Genomic DNA, 15,547 nt, shown 5'->3' on the forward strand with positions numbered 1-15,547 from the left:
GGCGATGGGCCGGCACCCCACGGTTCCGCCTCGACACCCGTCGGACGGAGGGAGAGCGCAGGGAGTGGCACAGCGCAGCCCTAGGGATCGGGGACTGCGACACGTAAAGGCGCCCCTGGGGGTCACCCTCCGGAAAGGGGAGGGGACAGCCAGGGGCGGCAGAACACAGCGGGGCGGTGAGGGGACAGGATACATGGGCCGGGGCTGGGTCAGGGATGTTAGGGCAGGAGACGGGTCCTGGCTGCAGTGGAGCCGAACTGTCAGGAAGCGGCCTCCTCCGGCCAGGTGCGGAGGTCGGAGGGTTAGCGGCGGGGGTTCAGTTGATGCGGCTCAGGCTCGACGGGAGGGCGGCTTAGCCACCGGATCAAGAGATTAACACCGTCGGTGGGCCCCCGCTTGGGAAGGGACTCGGCTGCCCTCGCACCACAGAGGGATACCCCCGTTAAGCCCATCTCCCGGCCGCGAGCCCGGCGTCGCACCCGAGCGGGCTCCGGCGGCGGCGCGGGCGGTTGTATCGCGCGGGCATGGGCAGGGAGTCAGGGGACCCTCAGAGCATGGAGGGCGTTGGTAGTCAGAGGGAGGACACGGGGAAAGGATAGCGGATGGGGTGAGGTGTCCATGGTCGAGTCCCGCTGGCGGTAGGGCATCCTCCCCGGGGCGACCGGGAGGGTTCAGACCCAGGCCTCGATCTCTCCAAGATGGAGGGACGGTTCAGCGCCCACCACCCCGGGCCCCCTCACTACGCGCCCGAGGCGGCAACGAATCGGTTTCCGATGGTCGCAAGCGGGCCGGTTGGCCAAGGGGAAAGCAGGGGGGACTCAGCGAGGCCCCCAGGAAGGGCATTGGCAGGAGGGGGGATGGTGAGTTAGCCTCGGTGGCTGCCAGTCTCCCTGTCCGCACTGGCGGACGGACTGACCCCGAGGGCACGGCGAGTCGGCATCTGCGCGCCCCGTTCTAGTCTTACAGGGGCTCCCGCATCAGGTGGTAGGACAGTTGGAGTTCGAGCCTTCGCTTGCCCGCCTACCCTTGGCGTCGCTGGCGGGCTGGGTGACAGGGGCGGGGTCGGAGGGGGGTGGAGGGGGCCGAGTCACGGACTGGGGGGGTCACTAGTGGGACAGCCGAGAGGAGGAAGATTCCCCGGGGAGGGCCCTCTCCCATGGCCCACGGCTTACCCCCGGCACCCTCCTCACAGGGCCCGACAGAGTGCAGCCAGCGGTAGGCGGGGGCTCCCTCGCTATCTGGGGGCACGCCGAGGGAATACCCGCAGCCGAGGCGGGAAGCGGCGCTAGATTTGAGGAGGAGCAGAGGAGGGGCAGCCCTGGGCACCGGGCGGCTAGGGAGCACGGCGATGACGATGGCGGCACTCTGCGGGCGTCCTCGGGGGGTTTCGGCTCCTTCCAAGCCGGGCAAGGGGCAGTCCTCCGGATTGCCCCGTTCGCCCGGCAGATAGCACCGGGGCCTCCCCCGTTAGAATAGTGATCCGGTAATGGGCCCTGATAGGGGACCAGGAAGGACCTCGAGTGCACCTCGCCGGCGGACGAAGAGGACGTGACGGCGGGGCGGGTCTTGCAGGCCAAGGGGGAGGGGCTCATCATGGAAATGGGCTTCCCCAGGGCAGATGAGGCGGGCAACAGGGTCGCATTGGGAGGAAGGGAGGGAGGACATCAGGACGACACGGACGCCCAGTCCTCGCGGGCTCCAGGGGGCACGAACACGCCCCCACCCAGGCCCTTCTGCCACCGCCTCCTGCGGCGGTTGCCTCCGAGGCAAGGAAACAAGACCACCTTGACCATTTATATTTTGGAGGCCGCCACCGATGGCCGTGGGGCCCACCACCTCGCCAACGCCCCGCACGGTAGGTTCCACTGTGGGGCGCGGCGGGCATCAGGAGGGCAACAGACGCCGTGGCTGCCTTGGGTCAAGAGTGGGGAAGGGGCCGGGCCGCCGTAGGTGTGGCGAGCAGCGGTCGGGGGAGATGAGCGGTATAGGGCGGGGCGGGGGGCCGCCCCCACCTGGGCGTATTGCTCTGGGCAGGGGGGAGGGGCACGCAGAGCTGGTGGGGGAACAGAGGGGTAGTTCTAAGGGCGCTGCGGCCAGATGGGCTGTGGGCCGGCAGAGGCGGCAGCTTCCGCCATGGAGGCTTGGTCTTCCTAGCGGGGGCCCTTTCCCTCTTCTTGCCCTGGCCTTCCCGCGAGCTGGGGGGCCCCGAGAGCAGAGGGTGTCGAGGGAGTCGGCATGCAGCAGAGGATTACCCGTCGGCCCGCGCTGCCGGCGCTTATGCATCTGAGGCGGGTGGCAGGTTGGATCGCAGTTGACCGCGCAGGGGAGACTAGGGGTCGTCGAGGGAGCAGGCGGGGGGGGGCCGGGGGTCGCGTCAGTGAGGCCCCGCCGGGTTCACCCGCCATGGTGAGGAGGGGAGGAGGGGATAAATACGGAGAAGGGGAGGGAGCAGGTCAACACTCCTCCTGCTAGGGGCTGGGCAGGCAGGGGGCGAGGGCGCCAGAACAGGGTAGAGTGGGCGGGGATAGGAAGGACTTCCGCGTCGGTATGCTGGTGGCAACTTCTGCACTATAAAAACATAAGTGGATCTATATCATGGCACTTTGTAGATTCGGTGACCTGGTTAATTGCGCCATGAACGTGGCGCACTATTCCGCCGTATTGCGCGGTCTCTCAGCTCATGTTATACGCGAGTTCAGTAGATGATATGAGTGTGTATCACCCACAGCTCTAGTCTAGTCGCACCTGTCCCGCAAACTAACCGTAAGTCGCTATGATAATGTCTAAAACGCATTTAATAGTCAGCATCGTCAGTCTTGACTCACTGATGTCTCTTGTCGTGCTCGGGAAGACTTGTTGCCGTAGCGGTTCTCACGACGGGATTTGTAGGTGTGATGGTTCTCTTATCTATTTCTCGAATGAGCGGGTTCTGCCTTGTATCGTGGTCATCACCGCACGGGAGAGAGAGCGGCTCCTCTCGCGGTCAGTAGGGGAGGTGAGGGACACAAATAGGGCTAGTGGGGGGTGCAGCTGCAAGCAGGGAAAACTTTCAACGGGGGGAAGCACAAAGCGCATAAGGGCGGCAAGGGCGCACGGGGACAAGCGGCGATCAGGGGACAAAGGGTGTAGGAAGGGACGCACCAGGCCGGGAAGTGGGGGCAGAGGAACAAGGGGCTGGCTCAGGGCCGGGCGGGACAAACAATGCTGGAGCGGTGGAACGGGTGCGGGTCGGCAACAAGCTGAAGCTGGGCAGGGGGGCAAAAGGCCACAAGGGGTCAATGGGCCACAGCAACAAGGGGAAAGCTAGCGGGCTGGTTGCGGAGGGGGAAATGCGGTCAGAGTGGGGAAGGGGAGGGTGGCGTCGCACCACGAGCACTTGTGTAACAGGCATAGGCGGTGCTGCTTGCTGGCGGGCCCAAACCCTGGGTGCGCAAAAGGGGCGTGGCAGGCCAGGCAAGCAGCTGAGTCCCAAGAGGCCGGGAACCTGAGGCAGATGCCGGAGCAGTCATGTGGGGGGTGGAGGGGGCAGCGGTTTTAGGTGGTGGGGGGTTCGGGGGGGACAAATGGACCAGGGGCAGGCTCCACGCCACACCCCTGTGCCCCACAAACACAGTCTACCCCACCATGGAGCACAGTCCAAAGAGTTACTTCCGTCCTCACGGCCCCCTCACGGGGTCTTCAGAGTCCTCTGTGCGGCCCCTCCAGCAGCTTGGTGTTCATGCCTTCCTCTTTCGTCCTCCTCCAGGCTCAGCAGATCCCCAGGCAAACGCAACTCCAGGCAGCAGCAGCAGCACCTGTAGGCCAGGCAGCAGGACCCCTCCCATGGTGCAAACAACGGTGGTGAGTGGCGGGTCTGGTTTCTCCTCGGAGGTGGAGGAGTGGGGGCTGGCCGCAGGCCCCCCACCCCTCCCTCAGCAGCAGTACACAGCCGCCGCAGCACTACATCGGTAGCAGTCAAGGAGGGGTGCACTCCAGAACCAGCCAGCAGCCAGGACAGGAGAAGAGCTTCCAGCCAGCAGGGCAGCAGAGAAGGAGGAAAGCACTCCAGCCAGCAGGGCAGCCAAGCGACAGAGTGCTCCCGAGGTATCAGGGCTGGATCCCTGCTCCGGCCCTGGAAGGGGTGAAACAGCCAGGGAAGGGGCTGGGGCTGGAGCAGCAGCCTTTTATTTTTTACTGGGCTGCATTGGGGAGTGGCTGCAGCTGGGGCCACGCCCCAAACTAGACGCCACAGGCCCTTATATAAGGGCAGAGAAGCAGGCGAGCCAGAAGTCTCTCTCTGCGTTCAGAGGTGGAGAAGGGCCTGGTGCTGAAGGGACAGACAAGGTACCTAGGGTTGAAGTAGGGTGGGGAACGGCAGCAAGCGGGCTGAGTCCTCGCCTGGGAAAGCCCCAGGCTGATGGCCTAGGAGAGGCTAGAGGTACTGGGGCGGTTGCAGGGTGCAACCCAGGGGTAGGCCAAGGCTCAGTTAGGTCCAAACCTCTTTTTGCTTGATGCATGAGAGGCTAACTACTGCAGTCTGCCCCAGGGATTGTGGGGCTAGTTAATGACTGGGCAGTGCCAAGACCTGAGGCAAAAGTGGGGATTAGAGTGGAGGTCCCAGGAGGGGAAACCTAAGGAGAGGGGTTACTGCAGGGGGGCAGCCATGCCATGTAAAGGGGCACCGGGGTCCAGGCGTGACACGGGGCCAGTAGTGGAAGGCGGATCACTGGCCTTGCAAGGGCGCTCCAGCTGCAGTTTGACGCAGATTCCCAGAGTGACCAAGCAGGAGGCGCGCGCTGGGGGTGAGTGCCGCCCAGTTACGGCCCCGATGACAATAACGCTTGCCAACGGGGAAATATGATACAAACATGATCAAATCTTCATGGGACTCCACTGTTTCGCTGCCCAGGGGCTGAGGTCCAAGAGGAATTTCTGGCCCGTGGCTTAATTTCTTCTGATAGCATCGATTCACCAGGATGAGTTTGTGCCTCCTGTCTACATGTGATTTACCCTTCAATAGAGGCGGTTACATCCTTCGTTGTCACTGAATCGCAGGAACATTTTTACAGTCCAGGGGCCGGTATGCCACACTGTCACTTCTAGGTGTCTTAAGAAGCAAGATAGAATTGCGGAGTAGGGGAGGGCGAAGGGCGGGGGAAGTGTACAGCTCTGGAAGTGAGTGAGAGATGGGGGACCTGGTATTGGCGGACTGGTCGGAACCCGCTGGTCTGCAGATGAGGGAGGACGGTAGGCCCACACAGCCCCTCTCAAATGCAGGGAAGAGAGTATAAGGGTTCACGAGCGCCCTGCTGGGACAGGATGGAGAGCATGCGGTCATGCCACACTGGTGCTGGGATTGGGTGGTGGGGAGAATGTGGACCTTTGGTATCAAGGATGGGGGTACACAGAACCCCTGGCAGGGGGGGGGAGATAGGGGGCATTGCAAGGAGACGGGGTGGCCACAGGAGCTGGTGGAGGGGGCAGAAACTGAAGGATGTAAAGAGCCGCTGGCTGTGCGACGAGCTCAGCCTACACAAATGATAAAGGATGCAACCCCTAGTTACTTTAACCAGGAGACGGCGAAGAGGTGACTTGATCACAGTCTATAGGTACCTCCCCAGGGAACAGGCCACCGATAATAGACAGCTCCTTAACGCAGCAGGGGAAAACCCTGTAACCAGACCTACTGGTGGAGAGCGGATGCAGATGAATTCAGACTAGGAATCTGGTGCAAATATTTAAGCGTGAGGTGAATTAACCATTGTAACAGCTCACGTCGGGCTGTGATGGGTTCTTCCTCACTTGAATTGTTTAAACCAAAACTGGATTTCTTTCTGGATGCTCTGCTATAGCTGCCAGACCCCAGGGGTCTCAACTCCCAAAATGGACCTGGATTTCATCACATTCCAATCCTCCAGTGGCGGCTCAGTCAGCAGCTGGGATGGGGCCCATGACGCCCAACCAGGGCACAAGCCCTACCCCTCTGCTCTGATTGGGCAAGCTCCTGATTGGGCTGCAGCCCCTATTTAAGCCAGAGGAGGAACGAGGTAGTTGTCTGTACAGTTCAGTCTGCCGTGGACCACTGGTCTGGTCCTGCCTTCTGATTCTGACCTCCCGGTGTCTGGAGTCTTGGTAACTGACTTGTGATCCCTGCCCTCTGGTTTGTCTCTGGTATTCCAAGCAGGCCTGATTTCTGGTAGTTGGCTCCTGGACCCTCGGCCCGCTCCTAATGCTAACCCTAAAGCCAATCCCCTGGCCCCGCTATGCTCCAAAAGAAGTGATGGGCTGGAAGCAGGCATTTTTGCAGATTTTATGGCCTGTGTGATAGAGGAGGTCAGGCTAGATGATTGTAATTGTCCCTCCTGGCTTTAACATCTCTGAATTCTGCAGATTCCCCCCCGCCCCATTTTTTGACAAGCTGTAGTCTCAGCCTTCCCTCCCTACCCCCTTGATCCATTCCCAGGGTATCCCTCAGCCCTACAAGGTCTGGCTCTTTGTAGAACACATCGAGCATCTTCTTTTGTTTATGTGCTTTCATTCCCTCGACTGGCTCCCCGACCCCGGCCTTGTCACTCTCACTCAAACACGTTCTATTGTTGAGTTCATAAAAAGGAAGAGCCCTCATAAGAAACAAATAAATGTGGCATTTCCTTTGCACCCAGGCAGCTCCCTCTTCTGAAATGCCAAAGCTACAAAGTGATTAACCTCAGCTTGCCAGAGTAATAAACTGGGGAAGTATTGACAATGGCGGGTGACTGTGAAAGACTCCATCCTTTCAGCGTATGTCTCCTCTGCAATTAGACACCTGCAGCTGGCCCGTGCCAGCTGACTCAGGCTTGCGGGGCTTGAGCTAAGGGGCTGTTTCAGTGCAGTGTAGACACACCTCGCAGGGTTCAATGAATACGGACCCATATTCTCTTACTCTCAGCCAGAAAGAATGTCCACAAACCACCACAGCCAGTTCCTCGTCTCTGTTTGTGAGGCTCCAGAGAGGGGTTCTGAACGTGAGAACATCCTGCCTGTTCCTGGAGGCCTGTCAATAACTCTCTCTAAACCCCAGTGGGTTTCTGCAGGACGGCACATGCTTCTGCAGCATTGGCTAGGACATGGTGGTGCAGGTGGAAAATAGCTGGCAACTGGACCACTGAAAAAACCCAGGAATGGCCCAGTACAGAGTGGTTCTGGGATGACTGTCACAGGAAAAGCTTTTGGAAAGCAAAAGAATAAGTGGTCATAGAAGCTGGCTGAGAAAACCCTAATGAAACATTGTATCATCGGAACTGGCCAATTCATGTAGATCGAACTGTTTTGCAGAGATAATTTGACGAAGCTATGGTGGAACATAGATAGGGCTGCTACAGAGCCCTGGCTACTAGCCAGGATTAGGTCAGATGACCCACCTGGCTCCTCGGTAGCCCTCCTGGCAGACTGACGGAGCTAAGACCACAGGAGCCTGGCTGCTCAGGTTCATTGTTCCCCCTATGTTTCCAGCATCTGTGGCTGCAAGGCGAGGGGCAGCCAGGTGGGCTGCCCCAGGGTTGGGGGACCCCAAGGCTTTGCCTTTCCACCGAGAATTTTGACGTTTTTGACTTTCATTCTGAATCAGAACAAAACCGGAATTTTTCAACTACCAAGATTGTCCCCAAAACTATGACCAGCTTTAACCTGCCTTGCAACAGACCCCCTCTGGCCCAACGCCCTCCTGCACTCCCAAAATAAAAAACAAGAACATGAAACTGTAAGTCACCCAGCAACCGTACCTCCAAGCAGAGTTTTAGCCCCACAGAGAGATGTGCAAGAGACACCCTGTAGTCCATTAGAGACTTCACTGCTGCCACCAAGCTCACGTGGAAGGCACGCAGATGACGACAAAAGCTAGCTAGATATTTTGTGCTAAAGGAAGAGCTGGAGAACCCAGCTGAAGGTTCGCGATAATGGGGGCCAAAAGTTAGGCTCCTAAATCCACATTTAGGCATCTAAATAAGCAGCCTGATTGTTCGAAGGGCCAAGCACCCAGGGCTAGAAGCAACTGCTGGCCAGAGCCGGCTCCAGGCCACAGCGCTCCAAGCGCGTGCTTGGGGCGGCATGCCGCAGGGAGCGCTCTGCCGGTTGTTGGGAGGGTGGCAGGTGGCTCCGGTGGAGCTGCTGCAAGCGTGGCTGCGGATGGTCTGCTGGTCCCACGGCTCCGGTGGACCTCCCGCAGACACGCCTGCGGCAGCTCCACTGGAGCCGCGGGTCCATCGGACCCTCCACAGAAACGCCTGCGGGACATCCACCGGAGCCGCAGGACCGGCGAACAGCAGAGTGCCCCCTGCGGCGTGCTGCCATGCTTGGGGCGGCGAAATTGCTAGAGCCGGCCCTGCTGCTGGCTGATCAGCACTTATGACAGTCAGGTTACCTATTGATGCCAGAGTCTGTGATGTTAGCAGTCAGGTCTAGTGGCTGGAGTAGAAGTCAGTAGCCAGCGTAAGGAGACCAAGCTCAGAGCTGGGTTAGCTGGAGTAAGGTAAGGCTGGATCCAGAGCGGGAGGAAGGCTGAGAACAAGAAGGCCCGGTACTAAGACCACAGTGGGTGAATGCTTAGAGCAGCCATTAGCCTAATGCTGCTGCTCGGCTTAAGAAGACACCTGTTGGCAAGAGCGGCAGGTAGCAAAGGTTAGGACAGACTAAGCCTCCTCTAACCCAGACTGTGGCCCTACCCATACTCCGCCCTGAGGCCTGCCCCGAGGACTCAGCTCTGGCCAGGGTCCTGGAGCTTGGCTGGCAGCCAGCGGTGGCTTGGGCAGGCCAGTGGCCCAGGGCTCAGGCAGTTGCTCCAGCCTGCCAGCAGCTTGGGGGTTGTGCTGCTGCTTGGGCCAGCTGATGGCCTCGCTGACGGTAGGGTTGCCAACCCTCCTGGTTTCTCCGAGAGTCTCCCGGAATTGGGCTCTATCTCCCCGAGGCTGCTGAAGCCAAACCAGGAGATTTTACACCGCTAACAGTCTGGTGGTGCAGCCAGGCTAAGGAAGGCTCCCTGCCTGCCCTGGCCCTGCGCCACTCACGTGGCATCTCTGCAGGGGAGGGCAGTGGTCTATGCATGCTGCTCACGTCCCGAGCACCAACTCCACAGTTCCCATTGGCCGGGAACTGTGGCCAATGGGAGCTGCGAGGGAAGTGACTACAGGCAGGGGCAGCGTGCGGAGCCCTGTGGCCCCCCTCCCAGGGGCCTCAGAGACATGCTGGCTGCTTCTGGGAGCAGTGCGTGGAGCACCCTGGCCCCCTTACCTTGAGTAGCTCCTCGGTCAGTAGCACAGTAGGGCTAAGGCCAGCTCCGTCCCCACAGCTCCCATTGGCCGCAGTTCCCGGCCAATGGGAGCTGCGGAGTCAACGTTTGGGGAGCACACAGGGCAGGGATGTGCCAGCCACTTCTGGGAGCAGTGCAGGGTCAGGGCAGGCAGGGAGTCTGCCTTAGCCCCACTGCGCTGCTGACCACAAGCTGCCTGAGGTAAGCCTGCCTGGCTGGCCCCTGCACCCCTCACCTCCTCCTGCACCCCAACCCCTTCTCCCAGCCCTAAGCCCCCTCCAGCACCCAAACTCCCTCTGAGCTTGCACTCTCTCCTGCACCCCAGCACCCTGCCCCAGGCTCAGCCCAGAACCCCCTCCCACACTCCAAAACCCTTGGCCCCAGCCCAGTATTGGCTAATGGAGATTCTCCTTTCACTCAGGGGCTGTACTGGGCGAGCAGGAGACCCTCAGTTCTCTCTGCTACCCTCACTTTACCCTCTTGGCAACAGTAGCATTGTCCAAGAGACAGAGATCTCAGCAATCCCAAACAGCAGTCGAGAGGTTCAAGCTGAGAGGGCTTTTATCCCCTCATTCAGGGAAGCAGCAGGAGCAGCTGCCTCCAGAACATCCAAACAGCCAGGGGCATCTAGACGAGCATTTAGCTCGAGGGGGAGATCAGCTGTTCCCTCTGACACAGAACTCTCTCTATTCAAAGTGTTGATCAACCCCAGGTAAGGCCGAATCATGTAGCTCAGTTGTGTGTGAATATAAGGTGGTGCTGTGATTCAACAATGAATGCAAGCTAGTCCTCCAGTGCTATCCCATAATCCTCCAGAATCTTCTCAAAAGGGAGCCTATCTTCTCTGCCTAGCCTCTTCAGCCAAACAGTGATCCTGGCTGGGAGCCACCTGCCACTTAATATTGTCCTGCACCATCACTTCACAGAATATCAGGGTTGGAAGGGACCTCAGGAGGTATCTAGTCCAACCCCCTGCTCAAAGCAGGACCAACCCCAACTAAATCATCCCAGCCAGGACTCTGTCAAGCCGGGCCTTAAAAACCTCTAAGGAAGAAGATTCCACCACCTCCCTAGATAACCCATTCCAGTGCTTCACCACCCTCCTAGTGAATAGCTGAAATAGTGTTTCCTAATATGCAACCTAAACCTCCCCGACTGCAACTTGGACCATTACTCCTTGTTCTGTCATCTGTCACCACTGAGAACAGCCGAGCTCATCCTCTTTTGGAACCCCCTTCGGTAGTTGAAGGCTGCTATCAAAATTCCCCCTCACTCTTCTCTTCTGCGACTAAACAATCCCAGTTCCCTCAGCCTCTCCTCATAAGTCATGTGGTTCCAGCCCCTCTATGACATTTTTTGTTGCCCTCCACTGGACCCTTTCATTTTCACATTCCTTCTTGTAGTGTCAGTTTGGGCCTTTCCTTTATAATCCTCCAGGTGCAACAAGTTCCCCTAGCATGCTCTGTGACAGTGCACTCAGCATGCCAGAGTTTGCAGCAGAGCTGGATTCATTGGATGCATGCTCAGAACTAAGTGCCAACACATGGGAGTTTGAAGGCCAGCTGAGAGGCACAGCCACTGTCCACGCAGATGCATTGGCCTGGATGCACTGCCTTTGCATTAGCATGCTTTCGTTAAGTTACGAAGACAAAGCTCATCAATTAAGCGTCTGCCAGTCGTGCCTCTAAGAATGTGGAACAGTCTCCCAAATGAAGAAATGGAAGCCCCATCAGGTTAAGTCATTGGGATGACTGAATTGGAGAATATGAGGGATGTCACTGGAGCTGTGCCCTCCACCCCAGCTGAGGATTTTGTTCATAATCTGCACTGGTCTCTTCCACTCCAGATTCCTTGGCTTTCCACCAAGGTATACTAAATGGAAACCTTAGCTGCAGTGACTGGATTCAGATTCACAAGCCTCATGACCCCTCTGGAAAGCAGTAATGTGAGGAAGACATGCCAAGGGTGGTTTCACTGGAAGGATGATCACTATGTCTCAAGAGTCTTAAAGCTTCTCTTTGGAGGAGGAGGAAAAAAAATTAAAATAAAAATCAAGTGTTGCTCACTTCATCGAAACAGAACTGCTTCCAAGAGCGCCATGTGGGCTTGGCAGCTGGGTTCAATACAATTGAACCACGGAGAGGACCAACTGCTATCTAGGGGGAAGTTTATTTATGAAATCCGGGTGCTCCATGAAGAAGCTGAAAAGAACAAGAGCCATCTGTATGGAAACAGCATTGCTGGTATGTGTCCATCAGACCAAATAATGAATCACTGATACCGATCAGCAAACCCAGTAAACTCCAATCCCCGATCTCCCCAAAGAAGGCAGATGAACCTAATTAGCATGTGTGATATTAACACCATAGTTACCCACAGGGGTAACAAGGATTAAATCTGCAGGATGGGCAATAAAGAGGGTTAGTTCACAAACTTTTTCCCTCTGGAAACTGGGTTAGGTTATAAGAACAACTGTTTGTGGTGGGCCACTTCCTAGTGGAGATTTGTCCTCATTGAAAAAGCCACATGTCCTTGTAGGCCACAGGTAACCTAGGAGTGGAACAGCAGGGAATGTCATAGATCAGGGGTGGAGTGCATCATCACAGCTATGTACAGGAAGCTTGATTAGCACCACTCCCCACATGCTGCTTGGCTTTAACGAGTGCTAAGAGTCCCCCACATCCACAAAAGCACCAAATGTAGGGGGAAAGGATTCAACACACTGAGTTCATAGTGTCACTTCATTAAGCTGGTTGCAGGACAGAGCTGGCATATTTCCCTTTGCCTTTCCAATGAATGTTAAAAAGAAGATGCAAAACTTCTTTAACAGAGAAATGTTTCCATGGATAATTACTGTTACTGGTGATGTGCTAGATTCTCCATCCCTTGGAGTCTTTACATCATGACAGGGTGATTAGCTAAAAGATATGCTGTGTTTCAAGACCGAGCTTGATAAGTTTATGGAGAGGATGGTATGAGGAGGTTGCCTACAAGGGCATATAGTCGATCTGTGACTGCTAGCAGCCAATATCTCCAATGGCCGATGATGGGACACTAGAGGGGGAGAATTCTTTCCCAGATATCTTACTAGTGAGTCTTGCTCACATGCTCAGGGTCTAACTGATCGCCAAATTTGGGACCAGGAAGGAATTTCCTCCCAGCTCTGACTGGCAGAGACTCTAGGGAGGTTTCACCTCTCTCTGCAGCATGGGGCATGGGTCACTTTCAGGTTTAAACTAGTGTAAATTGTGGATTCTCTGTAGCTTGAAGTCTTTAAATCATGATTTGAGGAGTTCAGTAACTCAACCAGAGGCTAGGGGTCTATTACAGGAGTGGGTGGTTGAGGTTTTGTGGCCTGCGATGTGCAGGTCAGACTAGATGCTCATGATGGTCCCTTCTGTCCTTAAAGTCTGAGTAACCACAAGCCATTGGGGCTGGATGTGGGAATCCCTGGGTGAAGTTCTATGGCCTGTGTTATGCAGGAGGCCAGATGAGATGATCACAATAGTTATCTGAATGTAAGAACTACAACCCACTTACCGATCCTGGTAGGAAAAATGTCTTCATTGTTAATGAGCATCTCGATCCATTCCATCAGCATACACATGTACTGGGGTGCCGATAGCTTGGTCGGCTTCTTGTATTTGTGATCATCCTGCCACCTGTATTCGTATTTGAGCCCACCGGACATGATGGGGCAGCTCTTTTCGGTGCAGAACTCCGACATCGTCCCATAGATAAGGTTTATCCTGTTGAAGAAGTCAACCACGTGCACCGCTATCCAGTCATTGATATTCTCCCCAGGTGGCAATTGGACCACAGTCTTCAGATCCAGCCCAGATTTGAGAGAGGCCTGGGCTTTCTTGTACAGCTCAAACCGCTGGGTGCCAGGCTCGAATTTCTTACGGGGGCGAAAGGTTTTGTCTTTGTTGAAAACTTGGCTGAGGCACAAAGCCATTCTGGGCTAGGGCAGCCAGGTTTAAAGGGGACAGCGGCGCATCCCAAGGCAGATTCCTAGCCTGAGAGCTTCAGGGTGGACATCGTGGGTTTCTGAAAGGAAAAGAGAGAAATAGTGAACCCATTATTTATGAAGCCAACTGTAACAGGCTCTCCCTTACTGAAGCTGCTCATGACAAATTGGTGGCATATTCAAGAGACTAGATGGTCTTGTAGCTAAGGTATTGGATGTCAACTGAGGGAATCTGGGTTCGATTCCTGGCTCTACCCAGAGTCCTTGTGTGACCATGACCTCAGTTTCTCTATCTGCAAAACGGAGATAAAGGAAGGATTATTGTCTCGTCTATTTGGATGGTGAGGTCTTGGAGGCAGGGATGTATTTATAGCACCTAGGGCAACGGGGGACCCTGAGGCATCTCGGTGCTGCCATAATGCAAATGGCAATAAATGTTTTGCTGGTGCTACCATGGCTGACCCGGTGGGAAGCCTTACGTGTGAAAGATGGCGGCACCTTATGTTGACAGCCTCTTCATAAATCAATACCCCTTGAGTAACAGCATGATCTTTGCAGGGAAAGGCTCTGCTCACACTGGTATCTCAAGGGCGGCTGCTTTAAAGCAAAATAAAAAGCAGTAGCAGAAGCGTTCAAGGCAGCTTTCCTCCCTCCCTGTCCCCTGTCCAAGCATCGCTCGGATGGTTTGGTGTTGATTTCCTTTGTGGTTACACGGGAAGTGCCCCCCTCCCCCCCAAAAGAGCTTTCCAGCTCATAAAAGTGCTCCTTCTGACCTGCCCCTGCGGCCAGCCTGGCAATTCCTCCAGACTCTGAAGCAAGTATGGCTAGCTGGCCAGTCACGCCTCTATTATTTAGTGGAAAATGGAGTTTGTCTTCTGTTTCTTTAAAGCCCCTAAGGCACAAATCCCATGTACAACTGTGTCCCGAGGGAAATACCATTGAAGTGTAACAATGTGATATAAAAGGAGAGACTCCCCTACCCATACAGCTGAAATACAGTGCAAATTAGTCACACACAGTCTACCTCCTCCTGCCACGTTGCTGGATTGCATCAGCCGCCATCTGCACCTTGCTTTAAAATAACAAAGCTGTGTCAGGTCTGACTCCAGCTTTGGCAGCTAGTTCTGCATCTTTGCATCAGCAGAAGCAGGGTGCTCCCGGATGGGATGGCCAGCGGGTTATCTGGAGGTCACCCTGAACACTACTGTGAATTGTGGGATTACGTGCCATTTAATAAACAGCTAATCATGCCCCTAGTTGCCTTCCTGAATTTACTACCATGGAAGCAGAGGGTCTGTTTCTCCTGGACTCAGACTATGAACTGAAATCCGTGTGTCTCTTTCAAAGAGCCAAAGGGCTCGCCAAACATCACTGATCAGCTAAAATACATTTTGCATTGTCCTGCAGTTCCCAGCGTTAATACTATTAAGCACGTGAGAGCGGAGCTCCACTGTGCTAGGCGCTGCACGTCCAAGTGAGAGACAGTCCCTACCCTGAAAATCTACTTTGACAAGTCAGAGCAAGTGTGGGAGAGGAACAAGGGGCACAGAAAGGGGAAGTAACTTGCCCAAGGTCTCAAGCAGAAGAGACGAGAACCCAGGCCACCTGAGCTCCAACCCAGTACCTGGTTCACCTGTCAGTCACAGATACACACACAGGTCATAGAATCATAGAATCAAAAGGTTGGAAGGGACCTCATGAGGTCATCTAGTCCAACCCCCTGCTAAAGGCAGGACCATTTTCCCTAAATAATCCCAGCCAGGGTGTAACTGGGTGGATGTTTTGGGTATTACAAACACCAGCGACCTCACCTCACAGCCACTTTGTGCTGCTAGCAGAAGCCGTGATGCTGCTGGAGTGTTTAAGAGGCGCTGCTACCACGCCCAGATGCCTGCTCCCCCCCCAAGCACTGCCATAAAGTGCACTAATTCTGTCTCAGACGGCTTGAAGCCCTGTTTCCGTATCCTAAGGCTATGGCTACACGGCACTTTACAGCTCTGAGCAACTTTCGTGCTCAGGGGTGGTGAAAAAAAACACACCAACACACCCCGAGCGGCTGCAAAATAGAGCGCTGTAAAGCCTCAGTGTAAACAGTGCGCAGCGCTGGAGTGCGGCTCCAGCATGCAAGCCTTACCCCCGTAGAGATGTGGGCATACATGCAGCGGCTGGGAGTGGCCCGTCTCCAGCGCTGGCACTGTGACCACACTCGCACTTCAAACGGGCGCTTGCCGCACAGCGCTTTGAAGTTTCAAGTGGTAGCCATAACCTGAGCAACGTCTGACTCTTTAGTCACACGAGAGTGCGACCGAAGCTGC

The 15,547-nt window shown here is 55.9% G+C and overlaps 1 protein-coding gene across 6 annotated transcripts in view; it reads right to left on the minus strand.

Annotated features, from left to right (window-relative positions):
* The window catches only part of MOB3C (MOB kinase activator 3C), a 58,408-nt gene that overhangs the window by 30,479 nt on the left and 12,382 nt on the right, over positions 1–15,547 (minus strand). For 4 of the 6 annotated variants that reach the window (XM_032805026.2, XM_032805025.2, XM_032805020.2 and 1 more), the window contains exon 2: positions 12,803–13,312. In XM_032805026.2, coding sequence (XP_032660917.1) covers positions 12,803–13,220 — 418 coding nt within the window. In that variant the 5' untranslated portion in view covers positions 13,221–13,312. Of the gene's footprint in view, positions 1–5,437; positions 7,185–12,802; positions 13,313–14,856; positions 14,894–15,547 lie in introns of those variants that run through there. The other 2 variants (XM_032805021.2, XM_032805024.2) reach the window with 2 other exon arrangements.

Source organism: Chelonoidis abingdonii, chromosome 7 (assembly GCF_003597395.2).
Source record: "Chelonoidis abingdonii isolate Lonesome George chromosome 7, CheloAbing_2.0, whole genome shotgun sequence".
NCBI classification, from domain to species: Eukaryota; Metazoa; Chordata; order Testudines; family Testudinidae; genus Chelonoidis; species Chelonoidis abingdonii.